We start from the raw sequence: 27,494 nt of genomic DNA, 5'->3' as shown, positions 1-27,494 counted from the left end.
TGTTCTTTTTTTCAGATTTTTTGCTAACTAAATGCCTCTAGGACGCTTTATAACCACTACCTAAAGATTCCAAAAAGTTTGTACACGGATATAAGAATGCATTTGGCAAAATTTACCATACCATTCATTTTAAAAACATTGTTTCTTTTGTGCGTGTGCGCACAATCTCATGTTTCGATTTCTCAACAGTGGTATCAAAACTTCTAAGTTGTACCCATATTCAGTTGTTTGTAAACAAATATGGTGGATTCTTTTCAATCCACGTGAAAAAACAATAACGCATAACTACGTTGTTATATGCTAACTAATATTTCTAGCAATATGAGAAAATTTCATTTGAATATTCTAAACAAACTATGGCGGAATTTGGCGAAGCTTATAGGAATTTATCACGCACATTTAGATCAAATGTTTTTCCCGGGGTAGAACATACATGGAAAAGTCATGTTAAATCAACGTACGTTGCCCATACAGAGTACAGGCCTGTAACCACCTTAAATACCAAGCAAAAAGATTGGGTTAGTAAATGGTCAGAAGGAAATACTTGTCGTTTAGTGCTTCAAAAAACATATAGTGAAGTATGTAAGGAAAAACAGAAAAAGAAAGGTAAGCACTTTTTCTGATGAATCATGATTTAGATGCACTAAAATTTACCTTATAATTATTAAATAATATTTTTGCGGCACTCTGCTCTATAAATCTCTATATATAATATTCCGCAGGCTCTCTTTTGTACGCGTATTTTTTAATTTTTTTTTGCATAAACAACCACTTTATAAGCAGCTGTATTAAGGTGTGCAAAAGTTCTAAGTAATGTTTAGTACAAATAATATTAGATGCAGGGAATAAATTATTTTTGACTGCGTTGCTGGGTTTTACATTGGTTTTGACACTGTGAGACTTTATTTTGTATAGCTTTAGATTAATATTTGATTAATATTTAATTTTCGAGAAGTCTAATTTTCTTGAATCTTTGGGTTTTCTCACTTTCTGCTTATAACTTTATAGCAACTTTATTTTATCAAATTTAAAGCAATTTCTTAGCAACTTAAGTACTAGGTCAAAATAAAAGTTGCATATGAAAGGTGCGAAGAGTTACGCAAAAATACAAATATCGGTAAATTGTCTTCGCTGTGCGCTCGTCTACATAACGCATTTCTTCCTGCTGTAATTTTACAGGGAAATCATCCAGAATTGTTACAGGGAAATCATCAAGATTGCCCAAAATATCACCAGTTCAAAAAGAATCAAGAACACCGCTGCCATCGAAACAATCTGGCGAAAAAACAAGAAAAAAATCTGGTCGATCAAAGAAGGGATCTGCGAACACGAAGAAAAAGAAAAGTAGTGGTGATAAGCTTCCAACTTTAGGAAAAGGTAAAGTCTTTCCTCACGTGGATGTTTACAAAGTTGAAAACTCAGCAGTTAGTATCGTAACTAACCACGATCAAGCGTTACCAAAGATTAATAACGACCCGACTGAAGCAAACGAATACGTTACATTGAATAGCGGCATTTTTAACCTTTCGGAAGAGAAAGTTAAAAATCCGGAAGGAAAAAGCGATGAAAGAATTGTTACTGGTAACAATAACAATCAGGAATATCAAGAAGAAAAACAAATCGACACTGAAGCATCTCAACACGGTAGCGAAAATAATGATGCACAAGCCTCTTTCGAGCCTGTTTACAATACCGGCTGCAACGCTGAAAGTGGGGGTATTACTGAAATAACAAAGTTTAGTGCTGACTTGAGTGGTGATTATCAGGCTGATAAAGTAAAGGGACTTACCGCAACTGCTGTTACCATTAACAGTCCCGACGTTCTGAGCGGCCTTAGTGATAATATTGATGACAAAAATACTGAAACGAGTGATGGTAACGATCAAATTAAGCAGGAAGGCAACAATACAATATCAAAAGTAGTCAACGAAACTATCAACCATAATACAAATAGCGATTTAAAGGATTGTGGAGAAGACTCCAAAGACAAACTAAAGCATAGTACCGAGAACACGGCACCCGAAATTGGCAGCGTGGGCTCTGTGACTGATCAAACAAATAATAACGAAGTAAGTTCCAAAGAAGTAAGAAAAGACTCTGACGTCGAAATTAGCAAAGAAGATAAAGATACAAACAATCCGAATGCAAGTGAGGCAGAAAATCAGCCGATAAGCGAGTCAAATTACGAAGAAGTTGACAAGTTATAAATACAGATGATGATACCATGAACACAAATAAGATTAATATCGTAAAAAAAGTTTAAGTAAAAGAATAAAATGGATAAAGATACAACGAAACCACTTGACTAATTTCTCATATAGGTTTAAATAATGACTTTAGCAGATGAAATTTTAAATTGTGGTAAATATTAATAAAGCCAAAGATTGCGACTTTTGCTGAAAAAAATTCGGTTAGACAGAGAATATGTAAACACACAAAATCGAATACAGTTATTTAACATTATGCTGTCGCAAAACGTTGTTGATTTTGACTTTCAGCTACCGCCACCCTGCAATACGTTGACAGTTCGTGCGTTGTCAGTTCATAAAAACTAATATGCGAGATGCAGTAATTACGCCTTACGAAGGTTTTATGGTCAAATAGGCGAAAGTTGGACTTTTACATCGTGTTCAAATGTTTTTATAACATGATACGGCGATGTTTAGGTTACTCAATGTTAATGTTGTCAGAAATTACGACAAGGCTAATAATAAACGGACCTTTTTGAGTAAAGGTATTTATAATGATAAAAAATAATTTTGCAAAATTTCTGACTTGGAAATATAGCAACAACAATACTCACGACCTCGCAAAACTGACAGCAAAGTTCTTGAGAGAATTCCAGAACCCTGGAAACGAGGTTGACCGAAATTAAAAATAGTTCATACAAACACTAAAAAAGTTTGTTTTGTTAAAATTACTTTTTTTAGTATGATACTTATATACAATGTACTAATACAATAATAACCGATTACCTCGGCTGTACCGTAAAATATCGCCCGAGGTCTAAGTGCCAAACGGGCTAGTGAGGTCGGTGCAATGACTGGGGCGATATTTTTGGCGAATATTGAAGTAAATCTTTTAACTAGCTAGCTAGCTGGCCAAAAATAACATGGGCTTCAACGAGTTTTTTATTGACTGAGTAATCAAAAAGCAGAAGGAACGAGTCTGAAAATAAGAGGAGACATATTTGTTATAATTTCGTCGTGTTGTATTTAGTATTTTTGATAAAACTGGATATCAGATCATCGTTTTTTACGGAAAATGTAGCTAGTTAACTAGCCATGTCGAAGAAGCATCCAGACAAAATGTGGCTGAATCTGGTTTATTTCATCTGTTAAACCATTTGACATTGTTGTTGTTTCTATCATATTATCGATAAATGTAATGTAGGAGTTAGATATATAATCATTTCCAATGCTTCTTGAAACTTGTTTTTCGTACTTGTTTACAATAAGCTATCATTTTTCTTGACGACGCACGCACGACGACGCAATACCACTCCATATCGGCCCGTCGTCAAGAGCGCTAAGTCAATTAAAATGCCTAAAAACCCGTATTGACCGCTTGCAAAATTCAGACGGTTAACAATGAATGTTTCAAAATTCCTGTACGCATGATTGACCTTGATTTTAGCGCGTTTTTTTTGTTATGGGACAAAAAGTTGTCAAAACAGACAGAAATTCACATCAAGACTGCTTCCGGGCAAAATTAGCATATAACAATCGAAATTCAGACTATAGTATACTCATCATCCGCCTTGATGAAGCTAAAAAATCTAACCACCATTTTCACAGAAATAAATGTACTACTCAACGGAATGTTTATAAGCAATTAAGATATTTTCTAAAGTCAAAATAATTATAAAATTTACAAAGCAAATTCAATGACTAAGACAGACAGACAATCTGCTGCAATAATTCGCCTCTACAAAATTTTTGTTCTGATATGATGGGTTTTTTTCACATAAAGGCATTCCTTTTGAGAAAAACTAAAGGTTTATTAAACGTAGTACAAAAATATCCAACGTCACTTGATTTTTTCAGCAAACAAAATTCTGCCTGTCTAAAGGCTTTTCTTCACCAGATAAATATTCTCCGCGGAATAAAAAATTTAAATATCTGCACTTCTATTCGCTCGGAAAATTCCGTCTAGTGAAGAAAGGCCTTTATAGACTAGTATAAAATAATAAAAAAAATATTAACCAAATTATATATACAACAGAAACTTTTTCTGCACTTTACAATATACATTGTTGTACATATATATAAAAATACTTGAAATGAAATTTGCCCCCCCCCCCTTTGACACAGAATTGATAAGGAATCTTAAAAATTAATTTTAAAAGCTTTTCATAAAAAGTTCGATAGGTCTAAATTAGCTTATAGGAAGTGAAGGTAACGTCGAAATCTTCGTCTAGAAGTCGGATTTTACGACACCGAAAATGCAGCAATTGACAGAGAGATATTTAAAAGCAGACTATGTATTATATTTTCTCTGCTCAAACCAAGTTAGGGGTCATGTATAAATACCCCCTCTCTCCTTCCCTCTTTAAAAATTCTAGATTTTCATACCCTCCGCAAAGGGTGGGCAAATTATTGGAGAGTCACAGGGAAGCCATAGATTAAATTTTATCCATCTTTAAACGTAAAAAAATCTATTATTTTGACATCGATGAGCGCAACCAGTGAACCGAGAACATTCGTATTATTTAGATTCTGCGTAATAATATAAGCTTGGTTCAATTAAGTTTTCTTCTAGCTCTCGACGATGCTCTTGCGACTCTGTAAGCTGACATATATTCATCACTCCACGCTTTTTTCGCAACTTCCGACACTTGCTACGACGCCTGTTTTCTTTATCCTAAAACAGAAACGCATTTGCAAATTTTCGCCATTATGTACACACAATAAAAAATTTTTAAAAAAACTTTTCGAGTAGGCATTTCGGATTTAAGCGAATCTAAAAAGAGTGTATTTCGCGAGCTCTAATCCTTGACGATTAAGCTCATTCTTGCCAGCTTTTTCATCAATGATGAGTTTGTTTTTTTTTAAAAACAAAAAAACAACATAGACCTGGTCAATGTTATATAGATTTGTGATTCCAAATGAGACATGTACTGGCTGTGTTTTTCCTAGTTAAATGAAAATAACTTTCTCGCTAATAAAGGGCGCGGAAGTAACAGAAAGCAATCATTCCAGAAAATATTTTCGATGCAATTTTGGAGCTTCTATCACTGACCAATAGTTATACATAGCAAATTAGAGTTAAGCGTAAATTAATTTAATTGTTTACGGAAAACATCAACTCGAGACAATTTTTTTTATTCTTACATTGGCAGATACATAAATCATCAAAAGATATACACTATTTTCACATTGCGTTATCTTTTTATTAACTCTACTAATGCAAGAAAATACACTTAGTTTTTACACATCAAAAGTGTTGACATAATTCCATTAACGTGCTATCTACAGTCACTATATCGTTTTCCATATAGCTAGACCTATTTTTGATAACAAAACTAGCCACATATCACTCTATTAACGACAGAACGTTTTTATCAAGCGCAATCCAATTAAAAAATCAAAACCTGTAGACAGAACTTTTGCAAAAAAAAGAAATATTTTACAGAACCACAGAACAGTGTAGCTATCACTATTCGAATATTTTTATTCACCAAACTAAAAGTTTGAGATTTCTCTTCAGGAGAAACAATAATTTTAAGATGATAAAGATTGAAACTCTGTCCGTTTAACCTTATCTTTTGTTTACTGGGAACGAGGTTGCAAAAAGAAGAAAGCATGCATTGTAGCTTACCTAGAACTCGCCACAATTTAATCTACGACGTTGTTTTTGAATCTCCTACCGAAAAAAAATGTAGATGAACTAACATGGTCCTCCATTGCAGAGATTAAAAGTCAAAAAAGGCGGCAAATTAGTTTCAGACCGATGCGAAAAGCAACCTCGGCCCCAGATTAGTGAAAGAGTAGATTGTTTCCGTGTTAGTCATAATTTTATACAACAAAAGAAAACGTCTTAAATTGCAATTCATATATCGAAATTTGAGAATGTGAAGAAAGCCTGCCATGCAGGAACTTTTGTTAAATTTCGCGAATAGTGACCAAACTCGTGAAAGTTTATATTGCGAAATTTTCAAGAGCCTTGATTCGCGAATGTTTATGTTCGCAAAATCTCTAAATACTTATACACGTACACAAAGGTTATTTTTGCGAAATGCAAACTAAACTGCGAATTTTCTTGTTCGCCAAAGTATATGCACGAGAAACTTTTTTGCTGTGAGAAACATATTTTTAATAAGCAAAACATCGCAATCAGCACGTGGTCGCCGTTTGTACAGAGTGTTTAAAAAAAACAATGGTTGTGCTGGATATCATTATTCTGCAAATTCACGAAAATTAGTTACTTCGGCACATTTGTTACATAGATCAGATTGGAAGAGGGCCATTAATATACCCCGTCCAACCCATGCTAGCATGGAAAACGGACGTTAAGCCGAGAATGATGAAACCAATCGATTAATGCACAGCTTTCGTTCTGAATATTAAATTATTCTTTAACAAAACATTAGCCGGTACATGAAAGAAGGAACACATGAAACGAGTTGTTACACCCATAATGATGGCGTTAGCAAGATGTTTTGAAAATGTTAGAAAATGAATGACTATTTAGAGAGCTGGCACTATTTGGTATTTTATAAGAAACTTATCCATATACATCGTCAAAAGTTTTCAACTGGAAACTCACTACATTCCGTGAAAATGTCCTTACTAAAGCGAAAAAAAAGATTAGGGTGTGGCCACGGTTAACTTTAATAGCGGTGGGTTAGAATAAAAATGAAAGAAAGGTGTGCTTAGGTGCTTTTAAAACTTCGTTTACGTTACATTTATCTAAAAAACCATCGTGCAGTTATAGCCTTATATGGTTAATACTACCTTTACACTACACGCGGGCTTGATGAGGGGCAAAAGTTCCATAACCTTCGATGGAATGCTTATTCTGTCGTGTGTACATTTTATCAGCAACCTGGGTGAAGAGAAAATATTATTTAGAAATGACGTCATAAAAAAATGACAGCTACAGCATCCAAGGGCATTGATCGAAATCACTTTTCGGTATTCATTAGTAAATGAGGTAATTAGAGGATCGAAATGAATAACAAAGTAACTATATTAGCGGACGTGAATGAAAACATTAGTTTGATCGCTTTTTGTTACACTGTTTTTCTCGCTTGTTGATGACATGAAAATATTTATAATATTCAATGACAACGGCTGAACAAATAAGTTAGAAAGAACGTGTTACTTTCTTATATTGAAAATTAACACAACAGTTCTGTAAATTTTAAAACTGGTACCAGCACAACGTGTACCACACCACAAGCGACACGTGAATTCATTAAAAACAGCTTTATATCATATGAACTGAAAACATGAACTATTTCGTCACTAAGGTAATTGAAGTTCTAAATTCATCTTTTATAGCGCAAGATCACCAACTGCCACATATGTTAGCGCCCTCAACTCCCCCTTCCCACTTCATACCCCCCCCTTAAATATCCGCCCATGTAAAAAGTTAAATATTTAATAGGCGCCCGATTGCTTAATCAAAGCATGGCCTCTTTTTGAAAAACTTTTATTACCTTAGCATACATGGTCACTATTAGTTATCTTTGCCAGTTAAATAATGGCGCACGAGATTTACTGCAAGTAGCCATAGTAATGACTTAGGGGAACTTAAGTTTCACGAGTCAAAAATTATATATACTTCACGGAAAATATATTTCGCAAATTAAACAAATTTATTTTTCGCGGGGAAGTTTTTGCAGCTGCTTGATTTGCTAAAAAACCATTTTGCGATCGGGTGGAAATCATAAAAGATTTGGTTTTTAAAACGTTTTCATAACAAAAATGACGTTTTTCACTATATAGCAGGGTACATTTTTGAGAATTGGATGTATGAAAAAAATTTACGCGGATATATTTTTGTAAATGGATACCGAAGTATTATTTCGCGTGCAGAAAATTTAGCGAGGTAGGCGAAAATTCGAAAAATTCGACCACTTTAAGTCAAAAATGGACTAACAGAGAATAACATGTTAGTACACATCGCAAAAAAAACCTGTTTCAGCACATTAAACTTTTTTCTTGTCTAAAGCAAGCTTCTCTGTCAGAACGAGGCTCGCTTGGTAATGTGGTTAATTACACATTTGTATATGTTGACTCTTAGTGGGATATTTATAAAACATGGAAGTATACCAACAAGAATGATATTTTAACGCATAGAAATACAAATAAATTTTATAAAATATTATAAAGATTGACTCGTGGTTAATTAAAAACACAATGCGCAAGATAGAAAAGCAATAATAACGTTAAGATAGGAGAAGATAAGACGGTAAGGGAGTCTAGACGCAACCCAGCGAAATGAAGAGTTTTGCTTGATGTAATTTCGCGAAAATAGTTACATTCAACATAATTTCATCAAATGAGACTCGACGTAATTTAACTTAAATGAATCTATACTCGACGTAATTTCGCGAAATAAAGAGAGAGTTATACTTCACAAAACTTAAAAAGAAACACATTTGACCATATGCACAATTGATACAAAAATGAAAACAAAATCTTTTAATATTTACACGTTTAAAAATTTGATTTATTTAAAGAATAATTAATGTTGTTACAGTGTTAATTATGCAAATTTATGCGTCAGTTACATTTTTTTTCACGCTGATTAACTTAACATCGTCATTTTCAAACTTTCCTCTCAAACTTTGCATGGACATATGAGTGTTCTCCTCCCCGGTGTCTCCTACTTTGTTGCACACGAACTCACCGCCAAAAGTTTCGATCATCTAAATGAATTTATGATATATTAGTTATGTTAATTTATGGTAATTTATGCTAATTTGTGTTTTTATAGCACTGTGAAGTTAAATTTACGCGGTTTACTGATTTTATATTTATATTGGTTATGTTAATTTATGCTAATTTATGCTAATTTGTGTTTTTTATAGCAGTGTGAAGTTAAATTTACGCGGTTTAGCTGAGGTATGGTTTATTGTACAACGTTAAAAAATATAAAAGCATAAAAAAATATGAATTTTTCCACAAGAGATTTAAGCTGCCTTATTGATATCAATTGCTCGAGCTAAGCTCTGTTGGTTTTGTTAATTAAAAAGTTGAATTCCCTCCATAAACGAGTTTATCTACGGAGGGAAAACCATTATATTTTAAAGTGCTTTATAGTTTGTTAGCAATTACACACTTAATGTTGTTTATACAAAAGTACTACATCAAATTCGTTAGTAGTCACACTTTTGTTAAAAGTCATAATGTAAAAAATCAAAACATTAAAACCTGCAACACGTTATTATTCATCTATTTCATTCTCCGACACATTCCTTGTTAAAAATCAGTTAAACGGACTTTTAAATTAATCCTGTTTTCAGAAAATTAATAAAACAATTTGATTGGCCTTTCTGTCAACAATTAATTATATTGCTCTTCTCTGTCTTCGCAGACAAAAAATGATTTATCAACCAATAAAAATTCAAAAATTACAGTTTTCATTACACGGTAAAAAACCTGTTTTAGTGAAACAAACTTAAAGCTATGTGCACACTAACCTGACATGTTTGCGACGGAGTCGGCATGAAATGCTTCTTCAGCACTGTCAGTGTGATATCTGGCATAATGCAAAGCCAAATGATTAGAATACTAGCTAGCCAGAACGCACTGGAGTCAAACAAATGATAGACCACGTGGTACAGAGACATGTCCAAATCCACATTGAATGCGTCCTTGATCCATGGCCTGACAAACATAAATAAATGAATAAATAAACAAACACACACACAACATTTAAAATAAATACAAGATTCGCGGCCAAATAACATAAAAGCTGAAAACAATGTCTTGAAATCGTCTTACCATGGCCACACGAACCCACAAAACACAAGGACAAATATGATATACAAAAGAATGGATCCCCATAAGAAGAAGTGAACAAACCATGTCCAGTAGTGAATATATAAAGCAAACTAAAAAAAAACGTAACAGAAAATTGTAATAACATGGTAGCACGACCAACCAATGCAAGGAACGAACGGACGGACGGACGGAATAGAAAATAAAACGACATGTGACGAATAAACAAATGAACGGTGTGAAAGCAAAATCAAACTTCAACAAAATTACCTTTAGGTTTGCAACAATTATAACCAAAGTGTAAACAAAAGTACCGTAGGAAAACATTCCATAATCCTAAAAATAAAAAAAATAAAAATTTCAAATTAAAAATTGATGATACGATATAAATGTGGGGATTAGCCTGCGTTCCCTTGCCGTTTTAGTCGAGACTAGTGCTGTGTAAATATGCCGCATTCCAGCAATTAGCTCTAGCCTCCTGGATAGACGAAGATAACAAAACATCATTACTCTGAACTGCAGCATTTGAAGAAGTAAATATCAACTCGCTGATTTCCACCACTCAAGATAACTCACATAAAATTTTGTATACACGATTCTACTTACAAACATTCCTGAATCAAAGGAACTCTTGCCATATAAAAACTTCGTTCCCAGGAAAATAACAAGACCATGCCAGATACCTAAAACATAAGTTACTTGTTCTATAATCAGTAACAGTGAGAAAAACAATCCATTTTAAAGACAACAATTTTTTTACCTGCAATCATCCAATATGCAAATTCTTTCCACGATAGTAATTTGTTTTTGGCCATGTCCCTAGAAAGACAGTTGCACTTTTTTTACTAAAACAATTTTAAAAGAACAAAAAGGCTGATAGTTGCTGAAAATAAGAACAACGACAAGGCTGAAATTTTACTGATAGTCTATTTCTTTCCTGGCGAAAACAAACTTTCGCAGAAATAATTATTGTGATTTTAGAAAAGTTGAAATTGGATTCTACATTGCTAACATTTGTAATGTACTGTAAAATAAATATATAAAGCTCAAAATGAGAACAAAATAAGAACAATTTCAGTCCGGACGTGGAAAAAATAGGAACATCTAAAGCTAAAGCCAATGTTTCTGGTTCTTACAAAAAAACTGTATTGGATTTATAAAATTAAAGATAACAAGGATTATTCTATACAGAGCAAAACACACGAATGGTGCTAGCCATGTGGACGTACTTGTATAATATTGGACTCGCCATGAGAGAATCTGCTTTCAAGTCTTGTTCAAACACACCATACAATAAAACTGGCATGGATGTAAAGAATATGTTATAGGCCGTGAGGTACGCACTGGAATACAATGACTAAAACAAGAAGTAACCACAACTGTACACAAACAAGAATCCTAAAAATATCGAAACATATTCGCGAAACAGCGAATTCATGAATTTTACGAGATAAACCTTCGAGAATTGTCAATTCGAAACAGTTTCGCAACAAAAACGTTTACGTTTGATTTCATTCAGAATTAGAGTGTCTATAAGTTGTGCGTAAACACACGATTTCGAATGATCCATTCATCGACCAAAGAGATCAAGTAAGCGCTGCTATAGTTTATACATATATATATATATATATAAACTTTCGCGGTATCCATACTTACCATTGAAGAAAACCCATTCATTAGTTGAAACAAAAGTTGAGGGATGACAAAGGACACATTCTAAATGAAAAGTTAGTAGTCTTAAGAAGTGTTCAGAAGAGGAGGATAACTGAAACGATACACAAAGCGTTAGGCTGAACACACTGAACCTCTGAGAACGCAAAGAAGGAGGCCTAACATAGATATTACTAATAACAAAGCATCCCGAGAGAAGAGTTACCTTGTAAAAAAAATACTGCACAACAACTGCTAAGCGAGTATAGTAGTGATGTCCATGCACGAGCAGAACACGCTTCAAATAACGAAACCGGTGAAAAGCATAGTCGCTACACCGTACGGCTTGACGTCCCTCTTTACCCATAATGCCACACCCAACGTGCGCCTCTTGTATCATGGAACAGTCGTTTGCACCATCTCCGATAGCGAGAGTAATCGGAGCAGATCCCGAAGTCTTTACTAATTTCACAACCTGAAAAAACAGAAAAATACCTCGGATGCAAATGTTTGCCACACTGAGAAAAAATAAAACAAAACAAAAACAAAAACGTGCTTATTTTATGGTTCCTGAGTTGGTAAAAGTTTACCACCAGAAGATGGTTGCGCAAGCGTTATCTAACTACCCAACTACTTGTTCACAAGGGTACAGTTACACGATGAGATTGAGAGCAAAAGTAAACACTAAAACGTGAACTACAAAACATACCTGGGCTTTTTGTAGTGGAGACATCCTGCAGCATAGAACGGCTACACATTCTTTACAAATTTGTAAAAATGTTTCTATAAAAATAAGATGTGACGTTTAATCCGTAGAAGTCGGTGGAGGGATACAAAGCCTAGGGGAGGAGTGACTTCAAACGCCAAACTTGAATCAAAGATATAATCTTATTAGGAGCTGATTACATGAGCAAGTATTTAGCCTAGGAGGAAAAACTTTAAGCTGCCAAGCCCGAAGTTCTACCCGTTCTGATACTTCCTATTATCAGTCCCTTAGTGGGCCAATTTTAAACTATTTTATTTGTTATAATTCTTTTATTAATTTTTGCGCATTCGTGCAAGCATTTGAACAATGGACGAACATTAGTACGAAAAATTATGGCATATGCATTATTCGCCATAAAAGATCTACTATAAAATAAAAAATCCTGTCATGACGATGGGGGCATTTCTTAACAAAAACCTCGAAAAAGTCCACAACTTCTCCATAACTCATTTTAAATAAGATGTTTTCCATGGCCAATTCCAGACCAAATAAACGACTTGTGAATAACCTCCGAAATTTCGAAGATCATTCTGAAAATCACACTCAAGTCCCGTGGCTCAACATACACACGAAAAGTTATACAAATATAGTGGACATAAGGATTTAGGTATTTACAAACAATTCCGATTTCTGGTGAACACCAATTTTGAAAACAATAACGAACAATGTCTAACCACTTTGGTTTGAAAGAATTACAGCCAACGTTGCACCGTCAACGACAACAGCAAATTCTGTGGATCTATTATGTTTCGATTCCAATCTAAACATCAAATGGTAAGTCAGTAGCATCGAAAAAAGTATAGAAGTATAAAACTCTATCCTTACAGCCCACTTTTACATCAAAGACTGCTTTTCTCAAATTAAGAACAAACCGATCAGGATAAACATTTTACATGGGACAGAATGATTCATAAAACATATTTCCACTGTATTATTTACGTTCGTGTATATGTTGATCAGTCATTTAGTGACATAATAATTCCTGAAATCATGGCACGCAAAATGAAAAAATGTCCTTTCAGGTTTATTCTGAGAAACTTTTTCCTATGGAAATTTAGAAAGAAAACACAGAAAACACACACAACAACAAACACAAAAACATCTAAACAATCATTTAGACTAGTCATTAGTCCATGGAAAAATTGGCAGGAATTCGTCCACCGCTACACCCAGCTACCATTTTGGCTTATAGATAGACGTATAGGAAGTATTTTAACACAGAATAGTCGCGGGTTTGCTTGGGCTTTATATTCCGGTCTTAAAATTATCACCCGTATATATATCTCAGGCATCACTATTTCGTGCATAACACAAATAAACGATCCGGCTACGCAGGTAAGCTCGTGTCTCAACTTCTGTACACTGTACACCATTTCGTGCATTCCAGCACCAAATGATCTTTGCCGACATATAGCAGACAAAATACAGATGTTATTAATATTACGATGCTTACTTCAGCATGCACTCATCAAAAGCTAAGTTGACTTCCTCTTCCGTCTTTTTGTGAGTGACAGACATAATTTCCATGCCATGCTTGAAATGACCGCATGAGTGACTGATGTTTACAGCTGTTTCTTCTTTGTCACCTGTTAACACCCAGACTTTAATACCTGCCTCTCTTAGAGCTTCGATTGTTTGTTTGACACCATCTTGTAGTCTAAAACATGAAGAAAAATATACTTTTGATGACATTTACACTACTGAGAAACGGTATACACCTAACAACTTACTATCGATTAGGCGCGTAAATTTCTAAAAATGGAGGAAAACTATTGCGAATCGCCATAAACAACAACGGTTGGTCTGTTAAGTAACGACTTTAATTAAATAGTTAGTGGGTATTCTATACATCATGATATACCTCATGTTTGCTAGCTATAATTATATTTTCGTGTTTACTCCCGCGAATTGCACCAAAATTCGTGAAAACCGTGAAACAAATCAACCTAAGTGTTTATGTTAATTTTGCAAGTATATAATTGAATTGTCTAGGTAAGAGATTAAAGATCCTCCTTAAAAAAAAATTGTCTTAAGATCATTCCTCTAAAGAACCTGCAAAAATAGAAAAAATAGCGACCACACTGTCACCTTTACCAAACCAATTTTATGTTTCATTAACAACTTACTTATCTTCGACTGCTGTAGCACCAAGCAAATGAAAGTCCTGTTCAACTTCATCAAACACAGCTTGAAGTTGTTCTTCTCGATCTGTGATGGCTTGCTGGGCTACCACTAATTTTATATCGATTACTTCAAACAAACTACGTGGTATCTTGCGAGACACAACAGTGAGTGTGCGAAGACCAAGCTACAAAGAAAAGGTAAGATAAAATACAGATTGTAGAAAGAAGTTTTGCACTATCAGAATAAAAATACTCCTAAAAATACAGCAGTTCAACAATTTTTGTACAAGTTGCGAAAATGACACTGCTTTCTTAGATCCTACTAGAATAGGACATGTATGGACAGGCTCACAGACACTCACTTCTGCATATCCATCAATATGATCCAGTGTTTCTTGGGAAGGTCCAGACACACACCTCGGAAGCACATGTGATTCAGCTCCTTTGCATAATAACAAGATCTCCTTTCTTGGTGTCTCCAAAATGATGCTCATACGTTTGCGAGTGGAATCGAACTCCAGGACGTGCAAAATTTTATAACTAAAATGGATATGTTTATAAAATAGATCCAAACAATTAGTGAAATTATATGTAATAGTATCAAGTCACTTTGCCTAATTGCTAATAAATTAATTGCACACTCCTTACCGCTCCAGTTTTCCACACACTTCCAGGTCCATATATTCACTGGATTTACCTTTAAATATTACACCATATCTAAAATAATAAATTTGGCATCTTAGCATAAATAAGGTATGTGGGGGTAAAAGTGACAGTTAGGTGGGCAATCCACAATCCACTTTTTTTCAAATCCAATTTGGCGAATTCGACAAATTCTATTGTATCACATTTCTGATTCAATTTGACAAGTTTGAGATATAAAGGTTGAACATGGTCAACTTTTAAGATTTGTTAAAAAAAACATAAGCCTGACTGTTTTTAAAAAAACTGTATCAAAGAATTACAACCAATCACACTCTTAAAATAAAATTTCATACACAATTAAATCTGTTAAACTCAATAAATCGAATTCGACAAAATAAATTGTGTATCACTCATTACTTTTGAATGTAAAGTTTGAATTCGACAAATTAAATGCAACAAAATGAATCATGTATCTCCGGCTCAAATCAAAAGTATACCTCGACGCTGCTTCACATAATGCTTTCTCGTCAGGTGATGAAGCCTAGAAACAAAATCATAGTTTTATTTACCACATTTCTACCTCATTAAAAAAATATATATACAAGATTTGCTAACAGTATTTTCAAGAAGTCAAGAGCAGGAAGGTTGGAAATCAAGTTACAGTGCGTCTAAACAAAAAAGAATCTTGAAATACAGATAACTCTCAACCTTCCGAAACACTTTAAACCTATTAGTATAACTAGTCAAGCAGGTTTACCTGATATGTATAAACTTTTGTAGTTGTTGGTGTCAATGGAACACCATCCGATTGGTCATCTTCCGATTTAGTAGGACTAGCTTCGTCTGCCTGTACTGTGTGACAAAGCGCAAGAGCTAATAAAAATTCCTTAATTTCTTCCTGAAAATAAAAGTTGAACTTTTTTAAAAAAAATAAACATAATTTACCAGGACAGTGACATTAGATAGTATAACAACGTTCACAAAAAACTACATGCAGCAAACCACTGGTGTGGTATTGCAGGAAGGGACTACGCACTCTTAGTAACCGCATTTAGTACCCAGAAATTATGATAAGCCTTAAACTTACTGTGACATTGCTATGGTCGATACCAGCTTCGTTAGCAGCCTCATCCTGAAACAACTTTTCGTTTACTTCCTAAAATAATTTTAATGCCACGTTAGCACAAGGTTCGTATTAGTATGACCATGCGATCAACAACATTTAAAAATGTGAGAAGATAAAATTAAAACTGATTTGATTTAAGAACAGACAGTTGATGCCAAAGTGTGTGGATTATTAGTTAAAACTCACTTACAATGTATTTTACACCGCCAATAGAGCACTGTCGAAATTGCATGTCATTTTCTGTCAGTGTACCAGTTTTATCACTGAATAAATATTCAACCTACAGAAATTGTAAAACATAATTAATTGGTTTTTACCATCTATATGTTATTTCAGATATACTTTTTTACCTGTCCTAGTTCTTCATTAAGATCGGATGTATTAGCCTTGGCAGGCTCGTCAGTGGACTAAAGAACAAGAAAAATATCAAGATGAACAAGAATAAACTTTTAATATGTTTATGTTTTCCTTTTAACCATAGGCTAAAGATGTTGAAGCAATGTCCTATCCCTGCCCAGATTATATTAATCAAATAAAAGGCGAAGTTGTGTTAAACTTTTAACACAATTCATTACATTTAAAAAATCTTCACAAACACTCCTACACACAAGAGTTTCCAACACTCCACCAACCTATCCTGTCAACACAAGTAGATCAAAAAACAAGTATATATTTTTTACACACAGGTTCTGTTGAAATAGCATCGGCTCATCTTGCAGTTTTTAAATACGTGCCTGCTATTTCTGTTGTGGCAGGAGTATGCTAGAGGTTATTCTAGGACTTTCCCAGACAGGGCAAAAACTTTTTTATGCCATATAGCATGTACGATTTGCCTAAATTTTTTTTATTGCACCATATATTATTGCACCATATGAAATAGTGTACATACCTCGTGATAAAGTTCCAAATCCCAATCAAAGAACAATGCTCCTGAAAACTTTTGTATCTCTGAAAACAAAGAATTTTAGATATTAGTGTAACTGTAGCAACCTTTTTTTTGTAAAAATATAGCTAAGCCAACACCTGCTTAAAAAAATGGCAAGTTTTATGAATTGTCACATTTATAGAGAATAAAAATTTAAATTAATCCTAGAAATCCTATTAAAGTAATTCACAATAACATGATGGACACACTACACTGCAGATTAAATGGTTTTTACAGAAACTTTCACACAAATTTTTTTTCTTCATTTGTGAAAAAATAAGCAAATATAACCTACCAACTGTCACATAGAGAGAAATAGGTATGACATAGTTGAACAAAACCAGAAACGATAAAAGATTAATTAGCACTTCCACAACATCCTATAACGAAAACAAAATGGATGGACATATCAATCTTACATTCAAAATTTTAGGTAACAAACTTATCAGCCTGACGATTTGTCAGAAAAGATCTTTCAAACCCCTTAAGATTCGGTTAATTATACCAAAAACACTCACAAAGTCATACGGTTTGAGTAGATACCACGCATCACCTTTTTTCTTATCCCAAGCAAATTTAAGACCGGTGCAGATTATGGCGAGGAGTAAAAGTATCACCAAGAAAACGAGAAGATATGAATTCATTTTTCTAAACAGAAATTAAAATGCAGTATTAAGCATAAAATATAGTTTTGACTAAACTTCTTTGCTTCAATCCAATGCATCTAATGACATACTTTTCAACTGATGAGAATTTTGTGGTTTTGTCTTTTTGGTTTTGTGCCATTTTCGTATCTCTTCCAGTATATACAGCTAGTCCTAGAGCACCAGGCATTGAAAAAATTAGTATTGTAAATTTATTTACACACATACACCCTTCATTATGTAATAATTATGCTAATCTTTGTGTCTTTGTACTTTTGCAAGAATGTGTGAAAATTAGTATGTACAATTTTTTTTTTATTAATAAGGTAAATATTGGTAACTTAATTAAATGCAAGATAAAGTGTTTATATTTGATCATTAAAAAAAAAATTACCATAACAATATTCAGTATTTTTCAACTTTGCACCACGAAGGAGCAAATTGCTTGGACCAAGCGCACTGAAAAAAGAGCACGTTTAAATATCAACCCTCAATTCATAGCTGTATCGGAATTTCCTTATTGTGCAAGGTTTATAATAACACACTGCACTGAAAAAAGAAAACTTCCTGACTTTCTTTACTTCCAATAAATATTTAGAGCAAAAACAAATAGAGGGTGGGAAAGACGGATGGATAAAAGAACAAAAACCGTACAAATAACATAAACAAACAAAAAAGTTAACCAACGTACTGTGTTGTTGGAGCACTTTCATTAAAAAGTATCATACGACCATTAAATCTATAATGAACAGATAGTCTCACATATTAACTGTGTGAATATAATGACATACATACATAATCCCTTTTAGGTTTCTAAATTTTTTAAAAAGAAAAAAGGCTGTGCTTGTGAGCTTTTGTTGCTGATACATAAGAGCAAAAAAAATTAAAAACGAGACAAATTTGAAACTTGCATTTTCAAATTTGCCATAAAAAACAAGGAATCATACTTGTACATATCATATTCTGGATGATCACATTCTACCTTTCCTTGAAAATTTGTCAAGTCTTGTGCTGTTGTTAACTGAGCTGTTTCAAGCAGACTTGACCTGACCTAAATAAAAATACACAAATCAACGTCAAACAGAATAAGAGGAGAGTATTAAAGGGAACCTGGGGTATAATATGATGTTGAACTTATATTATAGAGCTTAAGAAGTTGGTCAACAAGTGTTTTTAAATTTTTTAAAAAGCTTATTTCGTTTTCGTGATATTCACATTTAAAAAATTTCAGATTTAATTATGTTGCATAAATTATGATGTCATATTTAAACAATTGCAAATTTTGATATTTTCTGTCATCAGTAATTTTAGACCCGTTAAGGGATGCGCCTTCAAACTTTATAAATGCATAGATATATAAAGGTGAATTGATTACATAAATTTTTTTGCTAAAATCTCACTCATTTGCTCGTCCCAGGCCTCTTAAATTTTTCCAATGACCCAATAACTTGGCATAAAACACAGGTGCATTAATGAAAAAAAAATACAGGGTTCACTCATTTTGCAACTGTTTTGTTTTAGGATATTTAGGAGAATATAGAAGGATTTTAAGGAGACTTATTGATTAACAGGGAATACGCTTACTAAAACTTAGATTTTAGGAGAAATTGAATTAGTGAAAGTGTAACTTAGAATCACAAGAATAAAGAATTTGAAAAAAAATTAACAAGGAAGGCATATTGGGTTAATCAGATTTCTTTTATGCTTTAGCTGATGCAGAATATAAATATTTCAGTCTTGTACTCCACAAAAGAAAATCTGTTATAAAAATTGAGTTTGACAAAAGGATTTTTCCTAAAAACTTGGGATTTTTAGGAGTTTTCACAAAAAATCATGTAATTTTAGGATTTTTAGATGTTGGAACCGGTATATGTACAATGAGCTGAAAGATAAGCTTTAATATTGGAATAGCATCACATGCATTTTAAATTTGTCTTATAAAATTTATTTGATCAAGCAAGTACTCGTTTATACTTATCCAATAAAACAAAAAAAAAATAAAAATAAATAGACAGAAACCTTCAAATTAGTTTCTCCGTCCAAATTTGCTGTCATAATATGGGCTTTTCCTTCTTCTTCACACGATGAAATAACGACAAGATCACAAGGTATTTCTTCATTGTTTTGAACTTTCACAATATCCCCAACCTGATAATTTAAGAAGTCACAAGTTTCATATTTGTAAAATTAAAAGAAATAAGAAAGTAGTTGGTGTTACATTTAAGTGTGGTTTCCAATAAGTCGCGGGCTGTTGTGTAACTGTTGTGCAACTGTTGCGGAGTTGTTGGGAACATAATGTAGCACAACACAATAAATGTTGCACAACTGTTTCGATGTTGCACAACAAGTGTTGCCGAGATTGACAAATTTCTATTTTGTTCTGTGTTGCAACTTGTTGAAGAATAAGCAATAGTGCGTCATTTTAGTTGAATATTTATTTTGAAAATTTTGGTTCTGTAAAATAACCCTTGTTCTGAACAACAACAACAAATCAAAAATAAAAATGGCTGCTGCTACTTCGTTTTCAAAAGAAAGATTCATGCAAGAAGTCCAACAAAACAAGATTTTATATGACAAATTTGATTTCGAATTCAAAAACCAGGATAAAAAAAGGAATGCCTGGGAGAAAATTGGTTCAAAATTTAACATGAACGCATGGAGGCGGAGAGCAAATATAAAACTATACGATCCGCCTATGGGAGATTTTTAAGAAAAAGAAAATCCACGCCTTCAGGATCTTCAAGGAATTTGATAAGTCACGAATATGACTATCTCAAATGGTTTAACACTTATATAGAGCCCAGAGAAATTTCAACAAACTTTCCCACTGCAGACAGCGTGGGAAAGTTTGTTGAAGTTCAACACCTTATCTTTTGTCCGAGTTTCAACTTATTCATCGTGTGATGCAGCCAGAGAACAGTAGTAATGAACGACAACAATGTGACGGCATTGAACAAATTAATTTGATCAAAGATTCCATTTTCATTCAATTTATACACGAGAATTTGAACACTCAACAACAAAAAGAAACTTATAATTAAATCAAACAACAGCGACAAGTGTTTAAAGAATTAAATGATGACTACAGCAAAGTAGATTAAAACTGGTGGAAATTTTAATTTCGATGATGTTGTTTTATTTTCAGGAATATTTAATAAATTATTTTGAAAAGCCTTGTATATTTCACATGCATTGAATATAGACACATCTTTATCTCTGCCATAACTTGCTATATAGACCATCGTGAAACAGAATTTGACATCGCATATTGCCATAAAAACCATACTAAAATTTTTTTTGTAGTTATAATATGCGGAACCAGAGTTAGCTGGAGCTTCTATGCATATGTGTTTACTATCAATTGCCCCTACACAGTTAGGATAGTTCTATTCTTTTCCAAATTCGAAAGCAATGGTTCTCCATTCTTCAATAGTATCTGGCGACTTTAAGTATATCGGCATCAAACTATCCCATATAGCTTGAGTAGTTTCACTTATGATATTGCATACCGTTGCTCTACCAATACGAAAGTAAAAGACTGCGTTTGTTGGGATTCGCCTGTGGCCAAATAACAAAGTGTTACTATTAATCGCTCAGCAGCAAAATCTATGAATTTTTCTCTTCTTTTGTTTTAGTTTTCATCTTCTTGCAAGTATACTGATCAACAATTTGAGCTGACAAAGAAAGATAAATTGCATGTTCACATGTGTCATTTTTACGATGTTTTGGTTTTTGCTTTGTTTTGGAAACATAGTGTTGCGCAACAACTTGTTGCAGCAGTGTTGCGTGACAACTGTTGTGCAAGAACCGCGGAGCATCTACAACCTATTGAAAACCACGCTTAACAAAAATAAACAATTTTTCTACATTTTTTTAAAAAAAATTATATTTATCAAATAAAAAGATAGAAACATTCAGATATAAATATAGATATAAAACTGCAAAAAAATTACATATCTTTAAATTAAATTGATAAATGGTAAGGTATGTACATGAGCCTATTTCTTAGCAAAAAAACTAAAAGCCATAAAAATGTACAAACAGAAGCAGAACAATATGGCAAGATATAAGATACCTTGATATGTTTTGAATAAACCGACTTTTCACGACCTTGCTTAATAACAATGGCAGGTCGATTGTTAACTTCTTTATCTGCCCTATGTCGCCTCCAGTCTTCATAGCCCTGTTAACAAAGCAGCATACCAAAGAACTACTTTACTGCAAATTAAAATGGCCAAATAAGGCTATTTTCTTTTATAATCAACCACCATTATTCAGGAATGTATAGACACAACTTTTTGTTGCTGGGATTGCATAAGTGATTTTAAAGTAAAACAGACAATGGAGTGCAGCATTACAGATACATTCCTAATGCTAAAAAAAAATTCGCTTCGCAATTCGAATTCGCTTTCTATCCACAAAATAGCACTTAGTTGATATGTTATGTCCCAGAAGAAAAAAAGAAAAGCAAATAGCGTTTCGCAGAATGTATAGCCACAGTAGTAATGTACTCCAAACCGTGCAATTTCCATAAGACATGTTATAAAAACTAGTTATACTACAGCGACTTATTCATGTGTCATTTGGCGTTAAGGTTACTGTAAAGGAAAAAACTCACTTGATGAGTAGTCTCAGAAAAACCCTTATATTATATCAATACTGTTATACTTTTTTTATGTTTTTTTGTTTCTGAATGCTTGATGTAAGACTTTTTTGATGGTGTTATTTTCGTGAGATGGTAATTTTCCAAAAAGAAAAATATAATGAAATAAACACACAACAATTTTTTTTCACCGTACGTTTTAAAATGGCTTCTTTTTCCGAACGCGTGGTCGCAGACTTCTCGTTTTCGCACCATTATATTCAGCAGGAATTAAATTCAAAAAGGTTCCCGGTTTTTTTTTCTAATAACGTTGTTATGAAATTATTTGTAATTATATATAATCATTCAAAAAAATGCATATTTTTTTCTTTCTGTCGTCATAATTCGCTAATCAGTAATTTATACAAAAAAATCTGGGAACCTTTTGTGCATAATTTATTCAGCTTTTCGTTACCGAAAATTTCAATGAGCCAATACGAAGCTTTCGGAAAAAGAGACCACAAACGTAAAGGCATGTAGGCGAAAATTTACTAACTTGTTTTTAAAGATTTTCGTAGGTGTTATAAAAATGTGTGAACTGAGTATGCAGAAAGATGATAGAAGTGCGAACTTTTTCTTTATGCTGAATATGCGTGAACGCGCTCAGAATTATTAATAGGCAGAAGTCAGGTTTACAGGAGACAGCTCATATGCATATTCCTTAACTTTGATTTTTTTTAATTCGATAGTGAAAGTAAACTATCTAAAAAATATTATTATGCATATTTTTATACGGGAGTTCCATATTATGCATAATGTTTACAAAAAATATGCTCAACTCATTTTGCACATATTTTTTCAAAGGTGTGAAGGATATAACACCTCTAAAAAGGCTTTTCCAGAAAAAAGGGATGCTCCAAATATTTTCATAGAATATAAAATATGTCATTGGAAAGAGAATTTTTTTTTCTGTATGTCATGAATTTTTTGCAAAAAACCTAAAAAAAAAAATTGTTTTCTTTACAGTAACCTTAAGTAAAACATACCTGTTTAAAAGCTGTGACTGTTATCACAAATACTAGTGGTAAAAGACTTGTGATGGGAGACACAGGAGTACGATCCAATATGCTGAACTGAAAATAAAAGAATATTTTTTTAAGAAAAGTTAGCAGATGAAGAGATGTGTTCTAATTCAACTTGGAATTAAGTATGTGCTGAGGTGAATGCCAACATTATTGATTTGACATAAACTGTAAAAAAATCTATGGATACAATGAAAAGCATGAGACATTATGAAATAACAAACTGTAAAATGTTTACCTGCACAACTACGATACAAAGAAAATAAAAGTTTGCAATTCTTCGAAATTGTTCAAATAAGTTCTTTGGCACAAAATTCCATATCTTATACTAAAAACAAAATAAAACAGTTTAGTTAAAGACAGAGTTTAGATAGGTTTTCACTAAAACAAAAATGGAATCGATTGACAACAATTAATAAAAAGCAGGAACCTACTTTTGCAATAATAGATCTCATTCGATTCCATAAATGTTGTTTAAGTGGAAGCCTTAACAACAGGTAACCAATGTTTTGCTGATGCTAAAAATACACCATACCTTGGATGTTACAACAACATTGTTCGCATAATGCTTGTGTGCATTTACAACCGACACACCAATTTCTCCAGAGGGAACTTGCTGGTTAGCGTACACCACTCTAAATTCACCCAAATTAGGAGGACCAAAACAACCCTATAAAATTCCATTTTAATTAAATTCTCACTTGTATTTCATAAAAAACATAAAGTTATTCCAGGTTTCTTTCCTTAGTATCCACAAAATATACAGAAATAAAAATTATCCAGAAATTAAATTAAAAAATAGTGATCATTCTTCTTATATTATATATAAATAAACATGGATTATTGTTAAAACTATTATTTTTACAGTAATTTATTTGTATAAAACATATAATATCATAAAAATAAATATCAGACATTTTCTTTATATACATGTATACTCAGCTTACCATGAGTGACTGTTTTTATAATTTTATAATTTTTTAGTTATTTGTGGGATCTGTGGATGCACAAGTTTTACATTTTATTCTACCCTGAAATAAAAATACAAACAATACAGAAGAAATACTTTTTCACAAAACTAAAAACAATGAGCTCCCTTCACAACCAATTTTCTGAAAATGTAGTTAGGTTGACTTAAATATTCTCCCTGTTTTAATTCACATAAATAAATAAATAATTAATAGGTCAATAAATATTTTATATATTGCTACCATGGCATCTAAATTTAAATAAACACAAGAACGATTGGGATGCAAAAGAAATCCCAACCTTCTAGCTGAAATCTAAATAATTATGCTGACAGCTATCACCAACTTAAAAACAGATCTTTGTTGAAAAAGAAAGTTTAACTTTTATTTCTTGTATATATAATAGCTGTTAAGGTATTAACAACATATATACAAGCTCTACTATCACTTTCACTTTCAAAACAAAAATAATTTTTGTGTCCTGATTTTTTATCCACTTCTAATAATCTGGTTTATAATTATAGAAAAAATATAGCATCAAGATTTTTAATTATTTATTTCACACATAGCTGCTGTGAGAAATGTTTCATTCAATTCAGCCTTTCATATCACACAGCTTGTTAAAAAGAGGTTATAAAACTTAAAATTGTGAAACTCTGTTGTATTCTTTTTGTTTTGTTTTGAAAAAGTGCAACATAATGAACAAAACAAGTAAAGACAAACACATATTTGTATCTCATTTAGACACCTTAGTTATAGAGTTGTTCTGTCTCCTGAAAAAAACTTATTTCCCTCCCCCTTTCAAAAAAAATAAAATTGCTTTTAAAACATTAGTGGAATTGTTATTAAAAAATCTTTTTAACTTTCCAGCTGGATTTTCTCTTAATGCAGAAATATTGCAACTGTTTTACAGAGAATGGACCAGTCTGCTCTTCAGATGGCTTGAAATTAATTAAAATTCACCTACACCTATATCCTTATTCCATCAAAAATTCAGATCTTGCAGAGCCAAGAGTCATCCACAAGTTCTCATCCCAATCATTTACAATGCAAGACCATTAGATTTCAAAAGCACAATATCAAGTTAATGATTTAATTTTAACGTGTTATGTTCGTTCATTTTTCTAAAATAATATATTTCAATAGCCTTCGCGATCTTTAACACTTTTAAACAATAACATGCATGTTACATTTAAGAACAAAGGGATTCATCAAATCTTATTGTTATGACTCGTGCATGACGATAACAATAGAAAGCAATTAAGTTCATGTGTAAAAAAAAGATATGCGAAGGTTCTTTATGTAGACATGAGATCGTTACACGACATTGTAAAACTCAGTACATGTAAAGTTACATTTAAGCAGTATTGTAAGTCTTTTTTAAAAGTTTAAGGGTATAAAAATTAGGGAAAGATTTAGTATCTACATAAAATGGAAATTTTGACTACAGGAAAATAAGTGTTATGTAAAATTTACTTGTTGGGTTTGATTTGTGATTGAAGCCATAGAACACTTTCTGTGTGATGGTTGGTTTTGTGTTAAGAACAAATAAACATACATGCACACTCTTGCATGTAGAAATATAAACAACAGACCATTAGACCATTAGTAATCTAATGCAACCAAAAAAAATTCAATCAAAAAATAAATAAATTATACAAATTGGTGAGGTTTTTTGGTAAAGACGAGCTAGACATGTCTGGTGGCAAAAGCGATTTTTCGCTCTTAGCAGATTTTATCCGTTAAACTACCCCCCCCCCTTCCTCCATCCACTACCCTTTAGCAGATCTTTTTGGATACCATATGAAAATCAATTAACTAGCTTCTTTTAAACTGTGCATCATGCTTATTAAGGATTCCTTTATGTTTTTACGTTTAATTCTACACCCAGCCACTGGCACACACGAAAATGTTATTCCTCACTCTATCGTGTTTGTGACTAACCTGGCTGAACAGCCTGGGATAAGGTACAGATATAGAAAGTTTCCATATAATGAAAAAAATAGAAATTTGGAAACCAGATTTTATATATGTTGTTTTTGTGTAAAACAGAAATCGTTTCCGACTTGGAAAACTGTTTTTCTATTTGGCTGGGGGATGGGGTAAAATATCTTTAATATAACGGTAACTTTGATTAGAACTCTAGTGGTAAGAGAACCCCTGAAGTACACCCTAGTTCCATATAATATCTTTAATTTCATTGGTAGGGCTTTCTATTGGCCAAAAGATTATAATGAAGAAACCCAAGATGGAAAACTGAAATTTGTTTCCATATTCAGAAACTATTTCCTATTTTTACACAAAAAAAGCTCTTGTATATGAAAATTGTTTCTAACAGGGAAACTGTTTCCATCCATCCCTGTGTTATCCTGAACTGATGCTGAATGTTTAATACTAGCTAGCTCAAGAAATTATTCCATTGCATTTTCAAATCCAGTCAATAGCTAGCTAGACACATTCTAACTAGATCTTTTTTTAAAATATCCTGACAAGGATTTTAATATAGATTTATATAAGCCCAGCTTGATCCATTCAGCAGGCGAGAGCGGAGGGGGTAAGGCTTTTCTTTTTCTCTCACCTTGTGTGTGCTTAGTTCATGCTCACGCTTTTAGTAAAGTAATTTGATAAATCCAGCTAATAAACTCGCAATGTACCAATTTTTGAAATAAAACTAAGAACCATTTAAACCTCCCTCCCCTTTCTTTCCGAACTTGTCTTGGATTGAACTTTCGAAAATGAAAGGTGAAATCGAAAATCAAGGAAAATCCGGGATTGGCCTCATGTGACAATTTCACAAAATATGAATGTAAACAAATTATATCCACTTTGCCCTGAGTTCAAAAATGAAAGCGGTACATAATGTAAACAAAGTGTTTCCTGCTAAAGGGTTTGTAAAAAACTTGCCTGACTGTGATTTGTAGAATGTGACAAGTAAACAAAGAAAAATAACAATTAGTAAAAACAATTTCTATTCGGCTGTTGTTGATTTAGTGACTAATTTTTCTTTTTAAGTGATGTTTTTATTTGATT

At 32.9% G+C, this 27,494-nt stretch overlaps 2 protein-coding genes across 6 annotated transcripts; one reads left to right on the top strand and one right to left on the bottom strand.

Moving 5' to 3' along the window:
* Positions 1-317: 317 nt before the first annotated feature.
* LOC130636292 (myb-like protein D) lies at positions 318-3,430 on the top strand. Its single transcript, XM_057445964.1, has 2 exons — positions 318-606; positions 1,180-3,430. The coding sequence occupies exons 1-2, from the start codon at positions 357-359 to the stop codon at positions 2,205-2,207; spliced, it is 1,278 nt and encodes a 425-aa protein (XP_057301947.1). The 5' UTR covers positions 318-356; the 3' UTR covers positions 2,208-3,430.
* Positions 3,431-3,731: 301 nt separating this feature from the next.
* On the bottom strand, positions 3,732-24,551 carry LOC130636291 (phospholipid-transporting ATPase IF-like). 5 transcript variants are annotated; one of them, XM_057445961.1, is made up of 34 exons: positions 24,444-24,551; positions 24,032-24,166; positions 23,735-23,824; positions 23,461-23,547; positions 21,908-22,015; positions 19,852-19,980; positions 18,780-18,883; positions 18,524-18,571; positions 18,227-18,291; positions 17,925-18,006; positions 17,707-17,836; positions 17,484-17,568; positions 17,153-17,211; positions 16,614-16,670; positions 16,454-16,543; positions 16,225-16,293; positions 15,895-16,035; positions 15,635-15,678; positions 15,141-15,209; positions 14,855-15,032; positions 14,496-14,677; positions 13,823-14,026; positions 13,044-13,129; positions 12,313-12,386; positions 11,830-12,078; positions 11,610-11,669; positions 11,183-11,310; positions 10,714-10,772; positions 10,560-10,636; positions 10,224-10,289; positions 9,957-10,066; positions 9,653-9,839; positions 6,957-7,047; positions 4,724-4,863 (listed from the first exon to the last, which is right to left on the bottom strand). In XM_057445961.1, exons 1-33 carry the CDS (start codon positions 24,444-24,446, stop codon positions 6,964-6,966), a joined length of 3,339 nt encoding a protein of 1,112 aa, XP_057301944.1. In that variant the 5' UTR covers positions 24,447-24,551; the 3' UTR covers positions 4,724-4,863; positions 6,957-6,963. The 5 variants fall into 5 exon arrangements, with proteins under 5 accessions (XP_057301942.1, XP_057301944.1, XP_057301945.1 ...); XM_057445962.1 differs by lacking the exon at positions 6,957-7,047 and adding an exon at positions 5,821-5,865; XM_057445959.1 differs by lacking the exon at positions 6,957-7,047 and having other exon boundaries at positions 3,732-4,863.
* Positions 24,552-27,494: the final 2,943 nt, after the last annotated feature.

Source organism: Hydractinia symbiolongicarpus, chromosome 3 (assembly GCF_029227915.1).
Source record: "Hydractinia symbiolongicarpus strain clone_291-10 chromosome 3, HSymV2.1, whole genome shotgun sequence".
NCBI lineage: Eukaryota > Metazoa > Cnidaria > Hydrozoa > Anthoathecata > Hydractiniidae > Hydractinia > Hydractinia symbiolongicarpus.
The sequence above is the reverse complement of the archived record's forward strand: the minus strand, read 5'-3'. Positions and strand labels throughout refer to the sequence as shown.